This window comes from Eleutherodactylus coqui, chromosome 11 (assembly GCF_035609145.1).
Source record: "Eleutherodactylus coqui strain aEleCoq1 chromosome 11, aEleCoq1.hap1, whole genome shotgun sequence".
NCBI classification, from domain to species: Eukaryota; Metazoa; Chordata; class Amphibia; order Anura; family Eleutherodactylidae; genus Eleutherodactylus; species Eleutherodactylus coqui.
In genome coordinates this window covers 43,269,547-43,291,503 of record NC_089847.1, presented here as the reverse complement: position 1 = coordinate 43,291,503, position 21,957 = coordinate 43,269,547, and the positions used below count along the sequence as shown (strand labels likewise).

The 21,957-nt window shown below is 44.3% G+C and overlaps 1 protein-coding gene across 2 annotated transcripts in view; it reads left to right on the top strand.

Annotated features, from left to right (window-relative positions):
* The window catches only part of LOC136582722 (nuclear receptor coactivator 5-like), a 35,079-nt gene extending 17,376 nt beyond the window's left edge, over window positions 1-17,703 (top strand). For both annotated transcript variants that reach the window (XM_066583933.1, XM_066583934.1), the window contains exons 5-12: window positions 446-528; window positions 1,435-1,561; window positions 5,383-5,582; window positions 7,360-7,635; window positions 9,973-10,149; window positions 13,545-13,739; window positions 15,321-15,458; window positions 17,320-17,703. In XM_066583933.1, the coding sequence (XP_066440030.1) occupies window positions 446-528; window positions 1,435-1,561; window positions 5,383-5,582; window positions 7,360-7,635; window positions 9,973-10,149; window positions 13,545-13,739; window positions 15,321-15,458; window positions 17,320-17,381 (1,258 nt within the window). In that variant the 3' untranslated portion in view covers window positions 17,382-17,703. The remainder of the gene's footprint in view (window positions 1-445; window positions 529-1,434; window positions 1,562-5,382; window positions 5,583-7,359; window positions 7,636-9,972; window positions 10,150-13,544; window positions 13,740-15,320; window positions 15,459-17,319) is intronic.
* Window positions 17,704-21,957: the final 4,254 nt, after the last annotated feature.

Genomic DNA, 21,957 nt, shown 5'->3' with positions numbered 1-21,957 from the left:
TGACACCCGGCGGCTGCAGTTCCGATGAGCTGTGCAGCTCGTCGGAACTGTTAACACTTTAAATACCGCCCGTGGGAATTAGGCCTAAGTGGTGTTTTGCTGCATGGTAGTATAAGACATTACATGCTGCTTTAATTGGCCAGCACTGCTCATGTGAGAGCAGTCACTGGCCAATCAGAGCAGCGTGTACTGTCTTGAATTACCCATGTGCAACGTTCATTGGGTGATCAGAGAAGCGGTGCAGTCACATTGGTTTGTCTGGGAACCAACGTGTCTCTTTTAGCAGTATATGTTGGTCATACACATAGGCAAAGTCACCTGAACCTGTTGATTATCGAGTATGTATAGGGGGTCTCCCAACTTAATAATATGGTGCTACATATAAAGTGTTATTAGTAATACTTCTTAATCTTGTGTTGTATAGTAATACATTGTGTTTCAACAGCTTTGAGGAACTGTTTGGGAAGAAGCATAACTTTACTTCTGGAACAGAGGAATACTGTGAGAGATACCAGTACTCACAGAACAGTAAGTTGGGGGACATTTCTTATTTGGATCATTAGGGTGCATTCACACACAGGTAATTTGCTGTAGATTTTCCACATCTTAAAAAATCTTAAACAGATTACACCTCTTCAATTAAAGATATGAAGTTTGCTCCAGATCTGCATCTAACTGCGTGTCAAATTCTGCACTTTCTGCGGATTTTTCCAAATGTGGAAAATCTGCAGAAAATTGGCTGTGTGTGAATGCACCCTTAGGGCAGATGAACATCTGAACTCCAAAAAATTCACCTTTAGCGATGGGTACGCTTTACACCTACTAAATATTTCCCTATAAGGCCTCCCTCACACGGACGGATTTCCGCCGCGTAATTCGCGGCGAAAATCCGCTACATTGCCCGCAGCTATAGGGTTCTATTGAACCTAATAGCTCAGGGCACACGGTGCGGAATTCCACCGCGGAATTTCGCACCGTGAAATCTCCCGTCCTCACCCGCGGCATGCACTATTTGCCGCGGGTGTACGCGCCGACGGCTTCCATTGCAGTCAATGGAAGCCGTCTGTCACGCTATCTTCCGCTGTAGCACAGCGGAAGATAGCATGAAAACGCTTCCCCGCCTACCGCCGCCGCGTCATATGACACGGCCGGCCGCGTCATGTGACGCAGTGGTGTGTCATGTGACGTGGCCGGCATGTCACGTGACGCGGCGGCGGTGGGCGGGAAGCGTCATGCGGGAGCGAGGACGCCGGAGCCGCAGGTAAGTATGGGGTTTCCTGGGGGGCACCGTGACGGGCTCCACCGCAGAATTTCACGGCGGAGCCCGTCACGGCCGTGTGCAGCCCGGCCTTAATGTTCTTGTTATAAGGAGCTTTTATAGGTTCAGTTGTAGTAGCATAAATTGTGTTAATGTCCACTTTCTTGTAAACGCAGGTACTCAGTACAACTCCGATGACCGCAGGGAGAAGCTTTATTTGAAGTTTTATCAGCAGATACAAGATGAATACCACAAGGAGAGACCTTCAGACTGTGTGATTGTTGCCATCAGCAAGGATCAGATGTAAGTCTATTCGAGTATAGCATGTACTTGGACCAGATATGTTCCAAAGGCGTGTCATTGGGAGGAATGTAATTTCACGGGAAATGTAAGTGTTTACTACACAGACATGTCAGGATTGCTGAGACAGTAGTTGGCCACTTTATGGTAGGGTTTCTATCGTGCCATGAACCATCATAGTTTATTTCAGGGACCTCTATGAAGTGACAATACTTGATTTGTTCTTAATTTGAAGGTACCCCGCTTTCACTTTTTCCTGTGGGCAGCTCTGGCTAATCAAATCAGGTGCAGTGTCTTAGACTCATGATAAATACTTAGGCTGGCTGCACACGACCCGGTCGGATTCCAAATGTGGGATTCTGCAGTGGAACCGGCCCTGTGCCCGGCCGGAGACCCGTCGTACCTGTCAGTCCGCGTCTTTCTTCTGTACTGTGGATGATCGGGACGGCTCGCTGTTCGACATGTGTAGTACAGATTTTCCTGCACTGCCGCTTGGTAATGTCACGGAATCCGCGACCTGTCCGCAATGTTAATTGCAGAAGGGTCGCCAGTAGAGATGAGCGAGTATACTCACTAAGGCACATTACTCGAGCGAGTAGTGCCCTAGCTGAGTATCTCCCCGCTCGTCTCTAAAGATTCGGGGGCCGGCGCGGGTGACAGGTGAGTTGCGGGGGGGGGGGGGGGGGGAGCGGGCGGGAGAGAGGGAGATCAACCGCTCCACTCCTCCCCGCTCTCCCCCGTCGCTCCCCCCCCCCCCGCCGGCCCCCCAATCTTTAGAGACGAGCGGGGAGATACTTGGCTAAGGCACTACTTGATCGAGTAATGTGCCTTAGCGAGTATACTCGCTCATCTCTAGTCGCCAGGTCAGGCACCTTCAGTTGACTTCACTAAAATAGAGCATACTGCGATCTTCTTTTTTTTTTTTTTTTTTTTTTTTCATGGAAGGTATTTGCTGCAGAATCCGGAGGCGAACGCCCACTCCGGATTCTGCAGTGCAAATCCGAGCATGTGTAGCCAGCCTAGTACACAGTGTGCATCAGGTAATCAGAGAAGCTGGTGCAGCCATCTTTGTCCAGGTCCAGAAGGTGCTATAATGAAACATCCCAGCTGACTGACACACTGCCCTGCTATACTACAGTTCCGAGAATAGCCTATTATTTGAAGGGTACAGTTTTGCAGTGCTTCTAGACATACTCTGCTAGGGGCCAATGGAATAAGTGGTAAAGGAAGGGGTGGGAGAAAGTTTGTCTGTTGACGTCATTGTACAGCTCGATGGAAATCGATGCACAGTCATACTGATCAGACTCTGGTTACATTATCAAACTTTTTAGTAGAATTTGTAACCTGCCATAAATGACTGTTTTAATACAGGCTATGCCATAGAACGTCTGTGCTTACCATAGCACCCCTGCTCCCCTGTGAAAACAGTGGATGCGGCAGTCTCTCGGCCTTACTAATAGGGATGGTGCTGGTCATGTGATTTTACCATGTGACCTTTTTGTTGCCCTCTTGTCCCCTGACTCCGTCCACTTCTGCATAGGTGCCCATGTAGTGTCTTCTACTGCCTGCACTTGTGCTTCAATGCTGCACAAATGTGGATGCAGCCTGTCGGTTTTACCACAAAAAAAGTGGATAAGCCCTTTAAGTTAAAATGGCAACTGGAAACCTAAACGTAAAAGTACAAGCGGTTAGATTACACACTGATTACAGAAATCTTTAAAGTAAGTGGTCACTTTTGAACATCATTTCAGCTTTGAAGCCAGCAGAATTGGAAATGCATGTTAAACAGAGCAGTTGTATGGAGGAGACTGTCATTTGTTTTAATATAATGTTGAAGTAACAATCTAATATGTTGATCTAACGGTCATGGGCCATCAGTTTTATTTTCTTTAAATTCTTCATCTCACTTGTTTCCTTTTAAAACCTTAAATATGATAAATTAGGTTTCCCCCATAACTTACATAGCACATCCATAAAAACATAGTTTGGATTATAAACCACCAAAGAGCAGTAAAATGTAGTGAAAACCTATTGCACAAAAGAAAACAAATCTATATGTAGTTGCAACAGACATTTACAACTATTCCATTTACTAAAGGGGGATCTCTGCAATGCAGGACATCACCAACTTCATAACTTATTGTTTAGTCTTGAAATTTTATGTATTTTCATTTGCCTCCAAGACGTCTTCAAGCAAGCTAGTTGCGTCATTTACAATAAGGTTTCCTGCACACACAATTTTTGGGGGAATCTTTTTAATATTTTTTTTTCTTCTGTAGAAAAGTTTATGCAAAAGTGGCATAAAGGAGGTCGGGGGGTGGGTCAGGGGAAGGTATCATCCCTCCGTGGAATGGTGGCACCCAGAAGTGGTGCTTTGCTAAATCATTGAAGGAATCCTGACATCCCGTAGGTGGCGCTGCAGAGGTATTGTTTCATCTTCCTTATGTGCAAGACTGAAGGAGAGATAACACACAGGCCTGTCACTTCCTGGCACCAATGTACAGATCATAAAACTGTCACATTCCTTGCCAGTGGACTGATTAAGTATTTACTTCTCTGCTCATCTTGTCTGAGATATATATATATATATATATATATATATAAAATGCCCCATCAAGATCTGTTTCATTAGGTCCAAGAGCTTGCTATAACATCATGTATTTTTGTTGGCCATTAAAAGGTATCGTATCTACAAGATTACTTGGTTTCACTTACTGAGAACAATCACATTTTGCTTTACTGGCTAACACCGTACCAAACTGTTTTTTCATTATGCTGTTCTGAACATAGAAAATTTGTTCCACATTCAGGTTTAGAAATGGAAGGACTGCGCTGCACACAGGGAAGTAATCCTTCATACGTTAAGGCCCATTTAGACGGGACGAGTGTTGGGCAAACGATGCCCAACATTCCTACCCGCACATACTAGCTCCCATGCACCTGCACGGGAGCTAGTATTGCTGGCTCACAGCGGGGCGGCAGGAGGAAATTTCTCTCCTTGCGCTCCCCCGCCTCTCTCCATTGACTTAACATAGCTGCTGTTCAGTACTGAACGGCTGCTATTTACACTGAGCGATCAGGATTTTATGCAGCATAAACGATGGACGATGAGCTGATCGCTCAGTGTAAATAGCAGCCGTTGAGTACTGAACGGCCGCTATGTTAAGTCAATGGAGAAGGGCAGGGGAGCGATACTAGCTCCCATGCAGCAGCACAAGAGCGAGTATGTGCGCGGACGAGTGTCGGCATCGTTTGCCCCACAATCGTCCCGTCTAAATGGGCCTGTAGGTGGAAGCAGTTATACAGGACATATCCATGAGGATGCTGATTGTTATGTAAATGACCACTGGAATTTTTGGTTTGGAAATAACAAATAAGAGATTATTATCTGTGTGTTTTACCTTTATGGAGAGGATTCATTGATTGCTGGAATTTCAGATATTTCACAATGGCCGACTTCCATCTACATGTATATTTGTCATCACAACAGACCGTGAAAATATCTGCTGTTGACTTGAAAATTATGTTATCTTATTATGCACTTTTTTTTTTGTTTATAAACTTTTTAAACTTCTTGTAAGCATGGGAATACAACACGTTCATAGTACAAACATAACACCAGAACCCTTTAAAACTATATCTTCATTGTAACAGATGACCTAGTGTATACATAGCTTTGCACACACTAAAAATATACTACAGTAATGGAACACATGTTGAACACTGTCCCTTTTCCTACTAGGACAACATTACACAACCTGGTCTCACTGCTTAAAACCTATCGTCTGTCTTTTGCCAATAACAATCATTTTCTCTTTTTAAAGGGAGTACGCCACTGCCATAGGCCATCGATTACAGGATCATGGCCTTGTGGTGGAGATGATATACTTGACATCAGAGTCTGGCCTCACACGCGCCCTCCAGGAGGTTAAAAATGATGGCTCCCCGTTTTGCATACTAGTTGAACAGTCAAATGTAGCTCTGTCCTCTTGCACTGCAATCATTCTTCATGACTCTATCAAAAGTAAGTGTAGCTATACATAAAGACTATAACACTCGCAGCAAGGACGTCGACACTGTTCACCTCACAGCACAAAAGATTAACCCCCCTAAGGAAACCTACATAAGAGCATTACTGGTCATCAACAGTCCAGCTGTGGTTTAAAAGGGTGTTCTGGGACGACAGATGAACTCTGCCGTCCGGCAAGGTTGTAAAATAAAATATAAGCCGGCTGCACACGGACAGATTTGCATTGCGGAATCCGGAGCGGGCGTCTGCCTCCAGATTCTGCAGCAAATACCCTCCATAGCAGGCTATGGAAAAGCGCTTTTCCCTCTACACGAGCAGAATTTCCGCTCGCGGAGGAAAAATCACAGCATGCTCTATTTGAGTGCGGATTCCATTGAAGTCAATGGAAGCCGTCCAACCCGCAGCCCTTCCGCAATGATGAAAAGGTCGCGGGTACCCGCGCGACAAGCAGGGATTTAAAGAAAAAAAACTGTACTGCACATGTCCAACGGCTCGCTATGCGGTCCATCCACCGTACAGAAAAAGAATGTCAGCTGGGCACAGAGTCAAATTCTGCTGCGGGCTTCCGCATGCGGAATCTGGCTTGGTCGTGTGCAGCTGGCCATACTGATTCAGAGCAGGAGCCCAGATCACTGCCATTCTTTCTGAGCAGGAAATGGTAGCGGTCACGTGTCATTCATTGTGCACATGACTACTCAGCAAATCACAGGCTTCAGCGGTGATATGAACTACATGTGACCATTGAAGCCTGCAATTTACTGAGTGGTCATATGCACAATGATGGCTCCTGTACTGGACCAAAGGCCATTTAGAGCAGTGAGAAGGAGGCTTCTTTCTTTATTTTACAACATTCCTTGGCCATGGAAGAGTTTGTTGAGCCCCGGAATACCCCTTTTTAAAGCGATTTCTCAGCCCTGAAAGATTGATGACCTATCCTCAGGGTAGGTTATGAAAAGCTAAGACCCCAGCCAATCAGCTGTTTGCCTTGCTTATGTACAACGCCATACAATGTGCAGTGGCCCGGCATAGTATTACAGGCATTGAAGTGAATGGGAGCTGTGTCAGCAATACCATATTTGGCCACTTCACAATATACAGCGCTGTCTGTTTTCAGCTCTGTACACTAAAATAGAGGCCTGAAAAAACAACCAATCGGTCAGCGCCTTGGGCAGCGGACATCTGCTGAGAAGCTCTTTATGATAGCTGGACAAGCCTTTTAATCACATACCCTGAGAAAAGCAGTAAATACAGATTTTTGACTTGTCACATTTTGTTAGCCACTTTATAGACACCCCGCCGGAGTGGTAAATACCGCTTTTAATTTCTCTGTATAACATACAATGTCACTTTTCTAAATTACTTCCCATTCTAAGAATAAAAGGTCACCCCCACCACCACCGCACCTCATAAAATGCAATCGCTATTAAGGTTGACAAATAAAATTCGGAGCACTGCAGAGCATCCTTTTTATTATTGCCCTTTTCCCCCTCTTACCGTTGCTCCGATACTGATAATAGTAAAAATATTCTTAAATCTTAAAATCAATCATTTCCTTTCTTTTTTTTTTTTTTTAAATGAAGCTTTAAATTCCTTGTTCCCAAGTAGAATGTTTTGGCAGTGCCATGTCCTAGTCTTTTATAGGAAACCCAAAAAATGACACTTTCTAAATACAACATTTCACATTATTGCGTCAACACGTTACATGATTTTTAATGCTTTTCATAGATATGAGTTCCAGACTGACACAGTAAGTTATGTCTCTCCTCTGTAGTACACCGTAATATGCCCATGGAGGATGCCCTGGCTCTCATAGTTAAGGCATTTGGGAAAATTTTTGGCGAGCGTGAACAGCAGGAGCGTAATGAGATTTCACACAAAGCGGCTGATCTGGCGGACGACTACCTGGAGAGGGCACTCTATCAATCTTACAATGTCCCTCTGGACATTAGACACCTTCTCTTCCTCTTAAGCGATGGCAAATATTTATATTCTGAAGAGCTGAACGCAATCAGCGACTACCTGAAGACCAGGATAACTGAGCTAGAAGGTATACTCAATGTTTGCCATCTTGACCCCACCACACGTACACGCCCAATCCCCTCTCCCTCCCGCTCACCCCCTGCACCGAGACTACATTCCTTCTATAACTTGCTCGTTGCCTAACAAATCACTTGTCAACGTATGTTACACCTATTGCTTGTAACGGACGGATACTCCGTTCTTTATCTGTTTTTGTGCCACCGTTTTTGCCACGTCTTCCGATATGCTCTTATGTACCCTGGATACAAAATTGTGAAATTTTTAAATGTATTTGATTTGACACAAAAAAAAAAAAACAATTCTGCACTTTTCATGTTTATTAGGAATAAATTCTCATTAGAAAGTAATCAGTTTAACCTATAAAAAAAACTTGCTCTAAAATAAATCAAACCCACCAAAATCTGACTGTAATACCTAATGACCTAACGCTAAACTGTATGTCATGGGTGGCATAGGAGAAAAAACAAAAGGAGCGAGCGCCTGTGCTTATTTCTAAGCATATATACAAATACGCAGAATTATGCTGGCAAGTTGTAAGTATAATAAAAACAAGGTTTAACCCTTTCCAATCCACTGTCTGACGTCAAGACATTATGATTTTAAGGCTGTACAGCTCCGATGTTGGAAGACGTCCGTCGGGGTTCTCTTACTGTATATTGCCAGCCTCTCTGCTGTCGGAGCCTATCCAACCTGTCACCTCATGCAGTACTGGCTATAGCCAGCAGATAGCGCCGTTGTATAACGGCAGAAAAAGAGTAAGCCCCCTAGGAAAACCAGGATACAACTTGGATTGGAAAGGGTTAAAAGAAATGTCAAGTTAAAATCAAAATGTGGAGAAAAATAAAAATGAGGTTTTGTACATTGTTGAAAAAAATACACAAAAACACATTTTTAAATAAAATATTTTATTAAATGATTTTTTAAAGTCCCATAAAATCCACCTATTTGGTACGTCACAACTTTAAAGGGCCACTCCAGTGAAAATTGTTTTTGTTTTTTTTCTTATTCTGTAACTAGTTCTCTAGTTTATATGTCAGCTAGTATTGCTTTGTTGGATTTTTCCCTTCCTATCTGAAAATTCCTGGAGTCCTTCTTTTCCGTTGTCATGTAATCTCATGGTGACCATCTGGGGATTTACTTGGCTTTGTGCTCTCTCAAGAAGTCAGCATAATTCTTGTAGAATGAAACAGCATGGGTTATACTGCACAGATTCTTCACCTAGAGGCAGAAAACCTTATCACAGTTAGTGCTGATGATTACAGGCTCCTGCACCGCAGTTATAATGAAATAGATGACACTTTAGCCTTCCTGACCGTATATACGTGGCCTTTTAGCTTATTTAGGTGAATGTAGAAGGTAATGATAATTACAGTGTCCTCCCAGCAGGCAGAGATGGTACTGGCTCTAGTTCCTTATGGGACACTGTTTAGGTGTATCATGGGGTTGCAAGCACAGCACAGAGGAAGAGAAAGCAGGGAGAAAGTTGAGCATTAAGATGGTGTCTGATACTGCGTGGACGTGACTGTAATGTACATAGAAAATGTCCAGAGTGTGATGGGTGAGGGAGAAAAGTTTTCGCTGGAATGGCCCTTGAAATATATACACTTTGCAATGGAGTGTTTTTTTGTTTTTTTTTTGTACCCACATCTATAATTTTAATTAGTAAAAATCAAAGGTTAACCTATACATACCTCAAATTGCTAAAATAGAAAGTGAGGCGTCCTACGGAAAATAATGGATCATTCGGTAGCGTCAACACACGATACGACATAATAAAAAGGTATACAATCCAGGTTACTGTTTATAAATGAGAAGTGTATCTGGTCCTTCAGTCCATAAATGGCCCCGTCTTTTCAGGGGTTAAAGTAAAAAAATCTAACGAACAGCTTAATATTACACAACTAATTGCATCTCATCCTCACATTAATTAAAAGTAACATTCACATGTTAACTTACTACAATGTTTGGCCAATGATTAAAGTCAACCCTGTTTTATGATTGCAGAAAAGCAAACAAAACCCCAAAAAATTTGAAATCAGATCAAAAATATTTTTTTTACAGATGCAGGAATACTTTATTGCCTAAACCTGGACAATTCCCTTTGTATTTTCTCCATCCGGATAAAATAATTAAGAAAGGAAATCAAGTGTTTGTTACCTCAAACCATAGATCTCACGTAGTATTAATAGATCTTATTGTTTTGCTTAGAAGTAATTGTGGTTTGATCACAGCTCATGATTTGGATCTGTATCCACAATGTACTTTTCTGGTCATATTACCTGCACTCTTGATCTATTGTGATACGTCATGTCTTTCTCTGCTTAATATGATTGTTAAACTGTAGGCTATGAAGAAGCGGATACAACTGAACAGCCTAATACTGCGTACGAAAGCACAAAGTCACTCCTGGAGAAGCCGCCTCCTCTCCTTCCCACTCCTGCCAGGAATTCCTATATTTCACAGCCTAAACCTTCTTTACTTGGAGACAGGCCTTCAAGCGGGGGGCTCCTTCCAACCCCAGGTTAGCAGTGTCTCTCCTTTTATCTTTTTTTTCGCTCTAAATGATGACATGAATTGCTCAAATCAAAACTCATCTTTTTTGGGCTTCTTTCCCATGAGCGTATATCGGCACGCCGTTTTCACGGCCGCCCGATATCGTCGTGATCTGATGCATTGGATTCCAGTGCATCAGATCACATGGCTGTATTCCTGAGACGTAAAAGTGCCTGGCCGGCCAATATAGCGCCGGGCGTTTTTACGTCGGGCCAAAAGATTGTCCTGGAACTATCTTTTGGGCCGGAATACGTCGGGCGCTGCATGGGTTCCTATGGGAGCCCATGACCGTGGCCGGAGGTAGGAGGGAGTTTAGGTATGCTCCCTCCCTCTCTCTGCTCTCCACCCCGCTCGCTCTTTGCAATGGGAGGGAACCTAGCTCTGCCCCTTGTCCACAGCCAGCAATGGGAGGAGGCAGGACAGGGTGGTGCTTAGCTCTGCCCCCTCCTATTGCAAAGTGCGAGGGGGAGGAGAGCAAAGGTGAGCCTGCGAAGGGGAGGGAGGGGAAAGGGGCGACAGCATGGCAGCCTCGGCGTATATGCCCTGGGGCCCATGCTGTGTGAACGAGCGCGCAAACATTAGATTTGTGCGCCTGTTCAGGAGCCTTAACGCCGCAGTTGGTAGCGTATATCGGCGGAGCATGAAAACGGCGGCCTATGTATGCTTGTGGGAAAGAAGCCTTAAAGTGAATCTTTGGCCAAATGTTTGATTAGTAAAATGTACATACCGTACTAGGGTCATTCAACATACCAGAACTTTAATTCCTTCACTCTGGTTCCTCAAATTCCACAAGTTTCCTAGGTGCTCTCTACACTGCTGTATGTTACTGAACTTTGCGGTATGAGTTGGCAAAACCATGCCTTATTCTCTGACAACTTTTCCTGCTCTGCAGTTCTTGACTGCAGCTCACAGAATTCCTGCTCTGCCCATTCGTTGCATGCTTAGGGCCTGAAAGCAGTCTTGTCTTTTCAGATGAGTTTTAAGAAAAAGCTGCTGTGTGTACATGAGGAAATGACACTATATTATTTGCCTCCTGCATTTATCGCCAGTCTTCTCCTCTGCAGGCTTCATCTTTAATTTTCAGTTTTCTCTGAGCTGGGGGGTGCAGACTAGCTGTTATTTCAGCTTTTTTACACTTCACATAGAGAAAATGGCAGTTTCTGCTATCTAAATCTCTGTAACACGCACAAATACCCACACGATGGAGGACATTGTGCAGAAATCATGAGCCGTGTACATGTGATTCCAGTAGCTGTAACATAGTAAACAATCTCTTACTATTAGCAGTAGCACATTGAGTATCTTTCCCTCTACCTCAGCCACCTCCTCTCTCCTCTCCATAGACTTTTATTGACAACATGAGTCATCACCCTCCTCCATTTTCCGTGTTCCGTGTTATGTCTGTTAGGTGGCCTTCACATTGGCGAGAAAATTGTGCGATTTTCTCCCGATGCGAGAGTGAGTGAAAACGCAAAATTATACAACCATTGATTTTCAATAGTTTCATAATCATTCGCGATGTTTTCACTCCTGCGATGCTACGTGAAATAAAAACCAAAACATGTCCTTTCTTTTTTGTGATATCGTCCATTGTTGTCAATGGGACAGGCGGCAGCAGCACTGGCCCTATTGAAAATAATGGGAGATCATCGCCCTGTGGGGAATCCTTTCAGCCGTGGGTAAAGGGATTTTCCATGGGAATGAAGGGATTTCCCGCAGTAATGCAAGGCTGTTTTTATATGAAAACGCCTCGCATCCAGGGTTTTTTCATGGATTGCGAGGGCGATATCAGGCCGTGAATTCTAAGTGTTAAGCCGAACTAACCTGAGATGGACTTCACTTGACAACAGGCAGTGGACAGTAAGTTTCAAGGCATGGGGATACCCTTAATGGCCAGCACTTGACAGGGATTTTTCAGGACCAACAGTTTACCAAATCACCAAAGTGATTTGCACCCTTGTTGTTTATGACATTGGTTATCATATTAACACAGGTTGTAAGAAAGTGCAGTGATCAGCTAATTATTTCAACAACACAACCATTAAAAGCAGCTGGATCAGCTTAGAAAATCAATTTCATACACAAAATTAGGGTGTATGATCAGGACCTTATTAAAGACTGCTTAAAAATCTGCGGATCCACATTAAAAACTATACGGATTATGATCCGTTGGTGTTTATTTATTTTTTCAGGACCCTCCTCTCGTAGCCATAATCTGTATTTCTTGCTTTTCCACTTGCTGATAACTACACATTTGGGTGGGGTTAACTTGGAACCTGTGGACTCTGCCCTCTTGCAATAATACCCAGTGGCACTATGGGATCGAAAAGATTAACCCTTTTCAATCCAATTTGTATCCTGGTTTTCCTAGGGGGCTTACTCTTTTTCTACCATTATACAACGGCGCTATCTGCTGGCTAAAGCCAGTACTGCATGAGGTGACACGTTGGATAGGCTCCGACAGCAGAGAGGCTGGCAATATACAGTAAGAGAACCCCGATGGACGTCTTCCAACATCGGAGCTGTACAGCCTTAAATCATAATGTCTTTAGACGTCAGACAGTGGATTGGAAAGGGTTAAACTTCATTTATGGGGACGGCATAAAGAGAAATTGCAAAAGAAAAGTATCTTGGAGTACATACGTGTGACAGTTGATTGGTTTTGCAGGGAAGGGGTGATAGAATAAATGACTTGTCCGCTTCACTTTTCTGTGTGTTTTAAACCTAAAATGAGAATTAAAACACAGATATGGTTGATGCACCCAAGACAGCAAGTGGTAATATTTGTGCTTGGCATCTGTCTATGCCAGATGTTGACAATCCTCTAGCCAGACGCAGGATTTCAGTATTGTACTTGCGCACATTTAATTACCAATACATTTATGCTGGTCTACCTATTTTCAAGCAAAATAGTGTATAACATCTGCCCTACCAGTTATATGTAGAATCTGAGAATGGCTGCCTATAGCGACGGTCTCAGCTGACAGGCGAATGGGCAGGCAGCAAGTGTTCTTGGGAAATGATGGAGCATGAATTAAATATGGAGAACGAGCAGATACAGACGTGACACCATCATGAATCTCCCTTCATTCTCTGGTATTTAATATGTAACATTAGTTTGTAGAATGTTGGCTTATTGACTATTAAAGAACACGGCAAGTGAAGAATCGGTTCTTATGGTCGACGTGTTGGAAGCAGGAAATACAGCTAAGCAGAAGGATCTGAGCAAGTTTGACAAAGACCAAATTGTTCAAAATGGCAGGTTTTTTAAAGTCTTTACAAAAAAGACGTGTCGGAAGATCGGACGGGTCCTTTTTAATACTGATACGAACCCTATTAATCAGTTTACATACTTTTATTTAGGCTTTAAGAAGACAGATCACACAGAAGATGGTGTCAGCGCTGTTTATGAAGCGAATATACCAGCGGTGGGTTCTCCTGATGCACTAGCCAAGCCTCCACCACTCCTCCCTACCCCAGGCAGGAGTCCACTAATGGCCATGGGGAAGCCACCTCTCCTACGTGATAGATCCTCCACCGGACTTCTCCCTACACCAGGTTGGCTGTTTAATTTCTGCTTAAAATCACTGTTCACTCTTCATGTGAGACTTTCATTGTAGGTATATGCCCATAGGCTTTCCTAACATACCTCCAAATATTACCCTATAGTGAGAAATAAAATAATTCGACTGCACGTTATACAGATTTTTTTCTATGTAGTATAGCGTAGTTTACTAGGCTATCTATAAAGTGAAGGGAGTAAATAGGGATGTCGACACATCATTTTATCCCAAAAGGACGTCGGGTGAATCAGGCCCTATAGATGCATTCGGTGTATGCACCGTGAACGTTTCCCAGTTCATACACTGAAAATAGTTCACAAGTAGTGATGAGCGAGCATACTCGCTAAGGGCAATTGCTCGAGCAAGCATTGCCCTTAGCGAGTACCTGCCCGCTCGAGACAAAAGGTTCGGGTGGCGGCGCAGGGGAGCGGTGAGTAGCGGCAGTCAGCAGGGGGGAGAGAGAGATCTCCCCTCCGTTCCTCCCCGCTCTCCCCCGCAGCTCCCTGCCCGCCGCCGGCACCCGAACCTTTTGTCTCGAGCGGGCAGGTACTCGCTAAGGGCAATGCTTGCTCGAGCAATTGCCCTTAGCGAGTATGCTCGCTCATCACTATTCACAAGCAAAGTGAGAAAAAGTAATATCTGCTCTTTTCTGATATTTTCCCATCAAACCCACAAATACAGTCTGTCTCACTCCACTGTTTAATGTGCCACCTGTCCTCTCCTTTCGTCAACAGAGACAGTCACATCATCGGCACCAGTGATTTTTGTGATAGGTGGCCATCCCTAACCGCAAACAGTAGAGTGCTGCACTCCGTGCTGCCGCTATCAGCCGCTATCAGCCGCATACTTATCATGAGACAGACTAAAGAAAAGGAACAACTAAAGGGTTTTCTTTTTTTTTTTACAAAGATCAGTTATCGCGCCTAAACATTCTTCCCAACACTCGTTTGTCCAACTGTGCAAAAGGACCAACGCTTGGCCGGCGAATGAACGAAAGCTTGTTTGTCCTATGATCGTTCAGTAGGCATAAAAATGCTTCCTGATGGGATGTACATTTACCTGTGTGAGCGGTGAGCTATACAGCCAGCATTGGGGGCGAGCAGCCGTAATTACAACAGATGAAACGAGCACCGATCAACATGAATTTCAATCGGGACTTGTTAGATTGGACCAAGGACTCGGACAGTCTAAAGAGGCTACTAGGCTCTGTTCACACCATGTTTATGGTTAGAATCCAAATGTATACTGTAAAGAACCCACAACTTTATAAGAGCCAAGTGTAGGCCCAAAAGACTGTTCTTTTGACCTGCCTTTGGCATAAGCAGCTGTATACTGGTTTTCACTCTATTCAGTTTGTGGTTTCCATCCTCTTGAATTCTACATGATAAACATGTTTTTGGCTTATTCCCCATTGAGTACCTGTCCTCGGAGCAGCTTCTGTATCCTGTGTTTTTTTTTTTCTGGTGTAATTACCATATGCTGCATATACTTTGTAGAAACAATTAAGTTTAGCATGCCCTGTATTGTATGTTTTTGCAGTTGTTTAATTGCGTGTTCTTTTCTTTCCTTTGTTTAGCTATCTCTGCTGCAAAAGGTAAACCTCCACCACTTTTGGCTATGCCCTCTAAAAGACCCCCACTCCTTGGGTTTCCACCTCACTCACCTGCAAAACGTCCGTTGCTGGGGGAAAAGCCTGGTCTCCTACCCACCCCATGTAAGTATTATGGACATGATGCTGTACTTTCACGGTATAGGTATTTGTGCTCCCCTGTTAAAGGAACAGTAAACCTAGAAATGACCAATAGATACAATAGACAGGAGTGGGCTCATTGATTTCTATGGGAGAATATTGTAGGCATGCTTTGTGACCTGTTCAAATGTCATTGATCCGGAAGGAAGAGGTGACCTACAATCGCCACCTAAAGGCCCATTTACACGAAACAAATGTCGGGCAAGCGGTGCCTGAACTCATTCCTGCACATACTTGCGTAGGTTGCCCGACATTTGTCCCATGTAAATGGGGCTTAAGTGAATGGTAGATCCTGTGTTATCTATATAGAGGGGTTAGCCTTCATTGTAATCCTGTCTGTAATGCTAATCAGATGACTGCTGAAAAGTTTTCTCTACAAAACTGACTTTTATTAGGCCTGATATTCAGTGTGAAAACTGCTGGATCTTAGGATTAAAAAAAATATGTATGGTGATATTGGAAATAAGAAAATGACCAAAAATTCTTTAAAAATATGTTTAACATAAAAACTTAATTTATACAATAGGTCATTTTTTGATACAGTTCCTTAAAGAGACCCTCTAGTCCTGGAAAACAAGGATGGCTGAACTGCTTCTCTGACTACCTGATGCACAATGTGCATTCATAAGCATCATTAGTCTAAAGGCCCCTTTTACACGGGCGGACAGTCTTTTACACGACTCCACGAGTGCTGACGTCACCGCTGAGGCGGAGCATTTAAAATGAAAGACTTGCCGCTGACTTCTCGTCCGCTTCTCGCTCAGCGCTTCACCTCCTATGGGAAGAGCTGAGCAGGGAGCATTTACACGGGACGAGAAGCCAGCGAGCCAACAGGGTTTTTTAAGCTGACTTAAAAGCCAGCTCAAACAACCGCTAACGACAAGAGAGCAATTTCATTGCGTTCACACTGAACGATTAGATCGCTCAATATCGTTCGTGTGAAACAATTTTGAGCAATATTCGTTACGTGTAAAGGGGCCTTAAGGCGCTGCAGGCTGCTTTGATTAATCAGCGTTGCCCAGATAAACAGTGCTGGTCAGTCAGAACAGTATGCAGTGTCTTTCATAGTCTGTATTAGTATGCATCGACAGTCTGTCAGGTAGTTGAAGAAGTGGTGCAGCCATCTTTGTCCAGAATCGGAGGGTTGCTTTAAAGAGGATCTGTCATATCCTTGGCTCAGTGATCGCAGCTTTCCTCCCCTCTCCACATACATTCCCCGTACCGTACCATTGGCTCCTGGTCTTTGAATCTGCAAGTCAGCGGTCTCCACCGCTCATTGTGAAAGATTTACTAATTAATGCAAATGCACCAACCTACCCTTGAATACATTTTTTTAAATTCTATGCTAATTTCCTAATGTATCTTCATAGTGGTCAGAGTTTCCCAAATAGGTTCCCTTTAAAGCAACCTTTGCAACACAGCATGGTTTTGCATGCAGTTGTCACATGCCGCTAGCCATCCTGACTTTGTGCCGTGTGTGCAGCCCACTGTTGTGTTGCATGTAGTATAATGAATACATTGCTGGGTAGTCCAGGGTGTGGACGTATGTAAATGCGGTATATTAAATGTTAATGAGCGTTCCATCTTACGTTATCGGCGCACATTCTGGATATCGCTGTAGAGAATTGCCCTGAATACCAATAGTCGTGGCTTGTAAATTATTGATGCATTAGAGGAAGGATAGCAGGCGTTGTTCTGCACTTCTCATAACCCCCGCGGTCTCATTTACTTTTTGGGAAAGCTACAGTTGTGAGCTTGTTGTGCTTGTGCAGGAATATGTACCATCCTCATGTAACTACTTGCACTTTCTCTCCTCTCCTGACAGCCGTATCCATGAACACCGCTTCTCTGCTCTGGCCGACAAAGCCCAAACCTTTGCTGAAGTAAGGCTAGAAGATCTCTCCGTCACAGTATCTATTGTATACCCAGTTGTACTTGTAATTCAGTATTAGATCAGTGCAGCAGAATCGTGGTATTTGTAAAGTCCCTACATTCCTAAAGGATCTTATGGTTTGTTTTTTTTTGTATGATGTGTTATATACGGTTTCTCCTCAGTTTGTTACAGATTGGAAAGCAGAAAGTCAATTTCAAGTGCAATGCACGCCATCAAGAGAACTACTTTATTATTTGTATATTTTTTTTTCTTCCTCATGAATTTTTCTTGAAAAAGAATAAAATTTTTGTTTTACATAAAAATGTTGAATTCAAAGTTTTTTTGTTTTTTTTTCATGTGATTTTAATGAAGCGTGTGTTCATGTGTGGAAGGAAAGGTTCACCGTTGCGAGCATGGATTGTAAGTGGGTAACAAATGTATGTAGTTAAAGCGAACCTGTCACTGGGTTCACGCTGACCCTAACCACCACAGGTATGCACAGCGCCCCCGTTGTGTGGTGGTATTCTGAAACGCAGCGGGTTTCAGAATCATCACACTTTTTAACGTTTTGACTTGGAACGCAGCTCTGAGGTAAAGAAGCGGGCTGCACCACCTCTGCCAACCTCCAGTATGTTGACTGATAGCTCCACTCCATGCTTGTGTATAGGGAGAGAGGTAAAAGTCTACATGCCGTGGGTGGAGGGGGGGGGGGGGGACGTAACCTGCCGCTTTGACTCAGAGCTGCGTGCCGAATAAAACTTTAAAGTGTGTTAATTCTGAAGCGTCGCTGTGTTTCGAAATAAAACGTACACCGGGCGCTGTGCATATGTGTTCAGGCAGCATGAAACCAGTGACAGGTTCAACTTGTCTCTTATTGGTAAATGGCAAAGGTTTAACCCTCTTAACGCCTGTATGATGTGTATTTATACATGCCATAGGTCACACAAGGGTGGTGAACGTACGGTACAGACTCGGAAGCCGAGCCTGCTATTCACCTGACAGGTGCCAGTTGTGTTATACAGCTGATACCCGCCTGCAATGGACTTGATCGGAGGCAACTCCAATCACAGCTGTTTAACCACTTAAATGTCTCGCTGGCCACTGCATCTAAGTCGTAAAAGGGTGACTCCCTCCAGTGCCCCTTCCAACCGCCCCACAATCCATTTTCAGGATCCTGATGAGTTACAATGTGACTCCCAGGCTGTATAATGACTCTGGGTTACAAGCAGACAGCCATTGTCTCGTCAGCCACCAGGAGCACAAGAGTACAAACACTGTGCTCTTGCAATGCCCAGTATCATAATGCAAGGCAAGGACATCCACAGGGCTCATTGCAGTAGTAAACCAAACTTCTCACACTTCTGTAGTCAGCTATATGGACCGTATAACACAAATATAGTTGTTTAAGAAAAGAACTCATCCACAGGATCGGGTATAACTTTATGATTTGTGGTAGTCTGTACACTGGGGCTCCCAACGATCTCAAGAATAGAGATTAATGGAGTGGAGGACACACGTGTGCACCACTACTCCATTCATTTCAATGACAGTGCTGGAAATGCCTGAGTATGAGCGCTCCGGCAGTCTTTGAAAAGAGTTCAGCAGCGGTGCACATGCCCTCCACTCCATGCATGTGGTGACTGACAGGAACCCCTTCTCAGTATCGGTGGGGGTCCTCACTGATGGTAAAGGTATCCCCTCTCCGTGGAAAGGAAATAACTTTAGATTTTGGTACATCCCCTCAAAAGTGTTAGATGACAAAGTCACTTGCAGAAAGTTGGTACATTTTATCATAGTGAGAAACAGAAGTATCCAGTCTATTAAAATGAAGACATCTGTTTATAATCTCATATTTGGCAGCAGGGTGGCTCAGTGGTTATCACTGTTGCCTTGCAGTATGAGGTTCCTGAATTAAAATCCAACCAGGGGCAAAATATTCATGAAGTTTCTATATTCTCCCCATTTTAACACGTGTTTCTATTGGAATGTTCAGCTCAGAATGTGCAGAGATATAAATGAATAAACACAAGTTCTACTGAAACTTTCCCCATAAAACTATGTATCAATCTGCTCCGCTCCTCCTGCTGTATAAGGTGATGCCATATTATACCTGACAGACTTCCTTTAATGGTTATGCACTGTTGTATGGCACAGGGCTTGTTGGTTATACACAGGAATGTAACAATGGGCTTTGTAGTTACAGTTTCTTAAAAGACACAATGCTTGATAGTTGTCAGCAATGGAACACTCTCTAAATACAGCTCCATGGACATATAACTGCTAAGGACAGTTGCGCACAGCGACAGAACAGTCTCTGTGGCTTCGCAGACTGTTGCCACTAGTAGCAGAGCAGTCTCTACCACAATACATGGTCCGTAGTACTACTCATAGCAGTTGAGCAAATAGTGCACAGCATGACATCAGACCAAGAGACAGCAAAGTCAATATAAAAGGCAAGGCTATGTATTTCACCGCCGAGGACCGGCTGCTTCCTCAGAACATGTTAATACAGGTTAATGCACAAACATTTATGTCTTGACAGGTGGGTGCAGGGGAGTGACAGGTCAGAGGTCAGGAACAACGCTCCCCCGCAACCGTTGCCATTATAAATTAAATCCATGTATTCATTAAAAAGCACCAATATAATATATTTTTCACATCACTGTAATCAGTAAATCCAATAGGTTTCTTGTCTACACAGGGCTCCAAATGTACTAGTGCAGGTTTCTGGATGGATATAGGATATTCTTCATATTTATGAAACCCGCACAATGGCGAGAGACGCTGTGTTCCAAACGGCCCCTCTTGAGTTTATACTTGTGTTGGCTGAGCTGGCAACTAAGATCCTGAATGGTTTGTCCCACATATAATTGGCAGGAACCTTCTGTCACATAAACCACATCAATAATTGGTGGCGCAATTTAAAAAAGTGATATTAAAGATCTTCCCATTGCTTCTGGAGTTAATGCTGGCAACGGCATTTGAAGTTATGAATAACCGTTTTGGCATGCTTTCAAAGTTGACTGTGTGTATGTGTATCCCGCTCCCTAAAGATAGGCAGGGTATGAAGAACAGAGCCGTCCAGCTCTGTTCTCCATACCCGACATGGAGCGCTCGGTTGTATAACAGCCGGGCGCTCCGTGCAGAAAACAACTGGATGCAGAAGACAAGCAAGGACACCCCGCTTGTCTTCTGCATCCTCTGCTCCAAGCGCTCCGGTGTATAACAGCTGGGCGCTCGGAGCGGAGAACTGCTGTATGCAGAAGACAAGCGAGGACACCCCACTTGTCTTCTGCATCCTCCACTCCGAGCGCTTGGCTGTATAACAGCCGGGCGGGCGCTGGGAGCGGGGGAACAGCTGTATGAAGAAGACAAGCGGGGACACCCCGCTTGTCTTCTGCAGCCTCTGCTGGCAGTGCAAGGTAATCACTCATCTTAAAGGGGTTGTCCCGCGCCGAAACAGGTTTTTTTTTTTATTCAATAGGCCCCCCGTTCGGCGCGAGACAAACCCAATGCATGGGTTAAAAAAAACAAAACGTTTAGTACTTATCCGAATCCCCGCGCTGCGGCGACTTCTTACTTACCTTACCAAGATGGCCGCTGGGATCTTCACCCACGATGCACCGCGGGTCTTCTCCCATGGTGCACCGTGGGCTCTGTGCGGTCCATTGCCGATTCCAGCCTCCTGATTGGCTGGAATCGGCACACGTGACGGGGCGGAGCTACGAGGACCAGCTCTCCGGCATGAGCGGCCCCATTCACCAGGGAGAAGACCGGACTGCGCAAGCGCGTCTAATCGGGTGATTAGATGCTGAAATTAGACGGCACCATGGAGACGAGGACGCTAGCAATGGAACAGGTAAGTGAATAACTTCTGTATGGCTCATAATTAATGCACGATGTACATTACAAAGTGCATTAATATGGCCATACAGAAGTGTATAGACCCACTTGCTGCCGCGGGACAACCCCTTTAAGCAATCATCTTGCACTGTAAATGACACAATGATGATCGCTCAAAAGTCTCTTTCGTACTCGGGCGAAAAGATTCGGGGGGCGCTGTGGGTGAGTGGGGGGTTGCAGCGGGGAGTGGTGGGGTAGAGGGAGAGAGAGGGGCTCCCCCCTGTTCCCCACTGCTACCCCCCGCTCCGCCACGCCTCCCCCCGGCGCCCCCCGAATCTTTTCACCCGAGTACGGAAGTACTCGAAAATCGCGGTGCTCGATTGAGTAATTACTCGAAACGAGTACGTTCGCTCATCTCTCGTAAGGAACCTTCACCGTGCTTCACTTTTGCCTGCAGACTCTCATTATCTGACCGCTCTCCTGCCCTTTGGCAAACACTCAATTCTGTTTTTTTTTTCTCACTTCCCAAAGGATGAGTGAAAGCATCACAAATGGGAATGAAACCATTGAAAATCATTGGTTTCATAATTCAGCGTTTTTACTCGCGCATCGCAACATTTTATTGCAAGTGGAAGGCACCTATAGGGCTCTTTCACACGAGCATATATCGGCTGCAATTTTCACGTCTGACCGATATACGCTACGATCTGAGCAGTAAAAGCTCGTGAACAGTCGCACAAATATAAT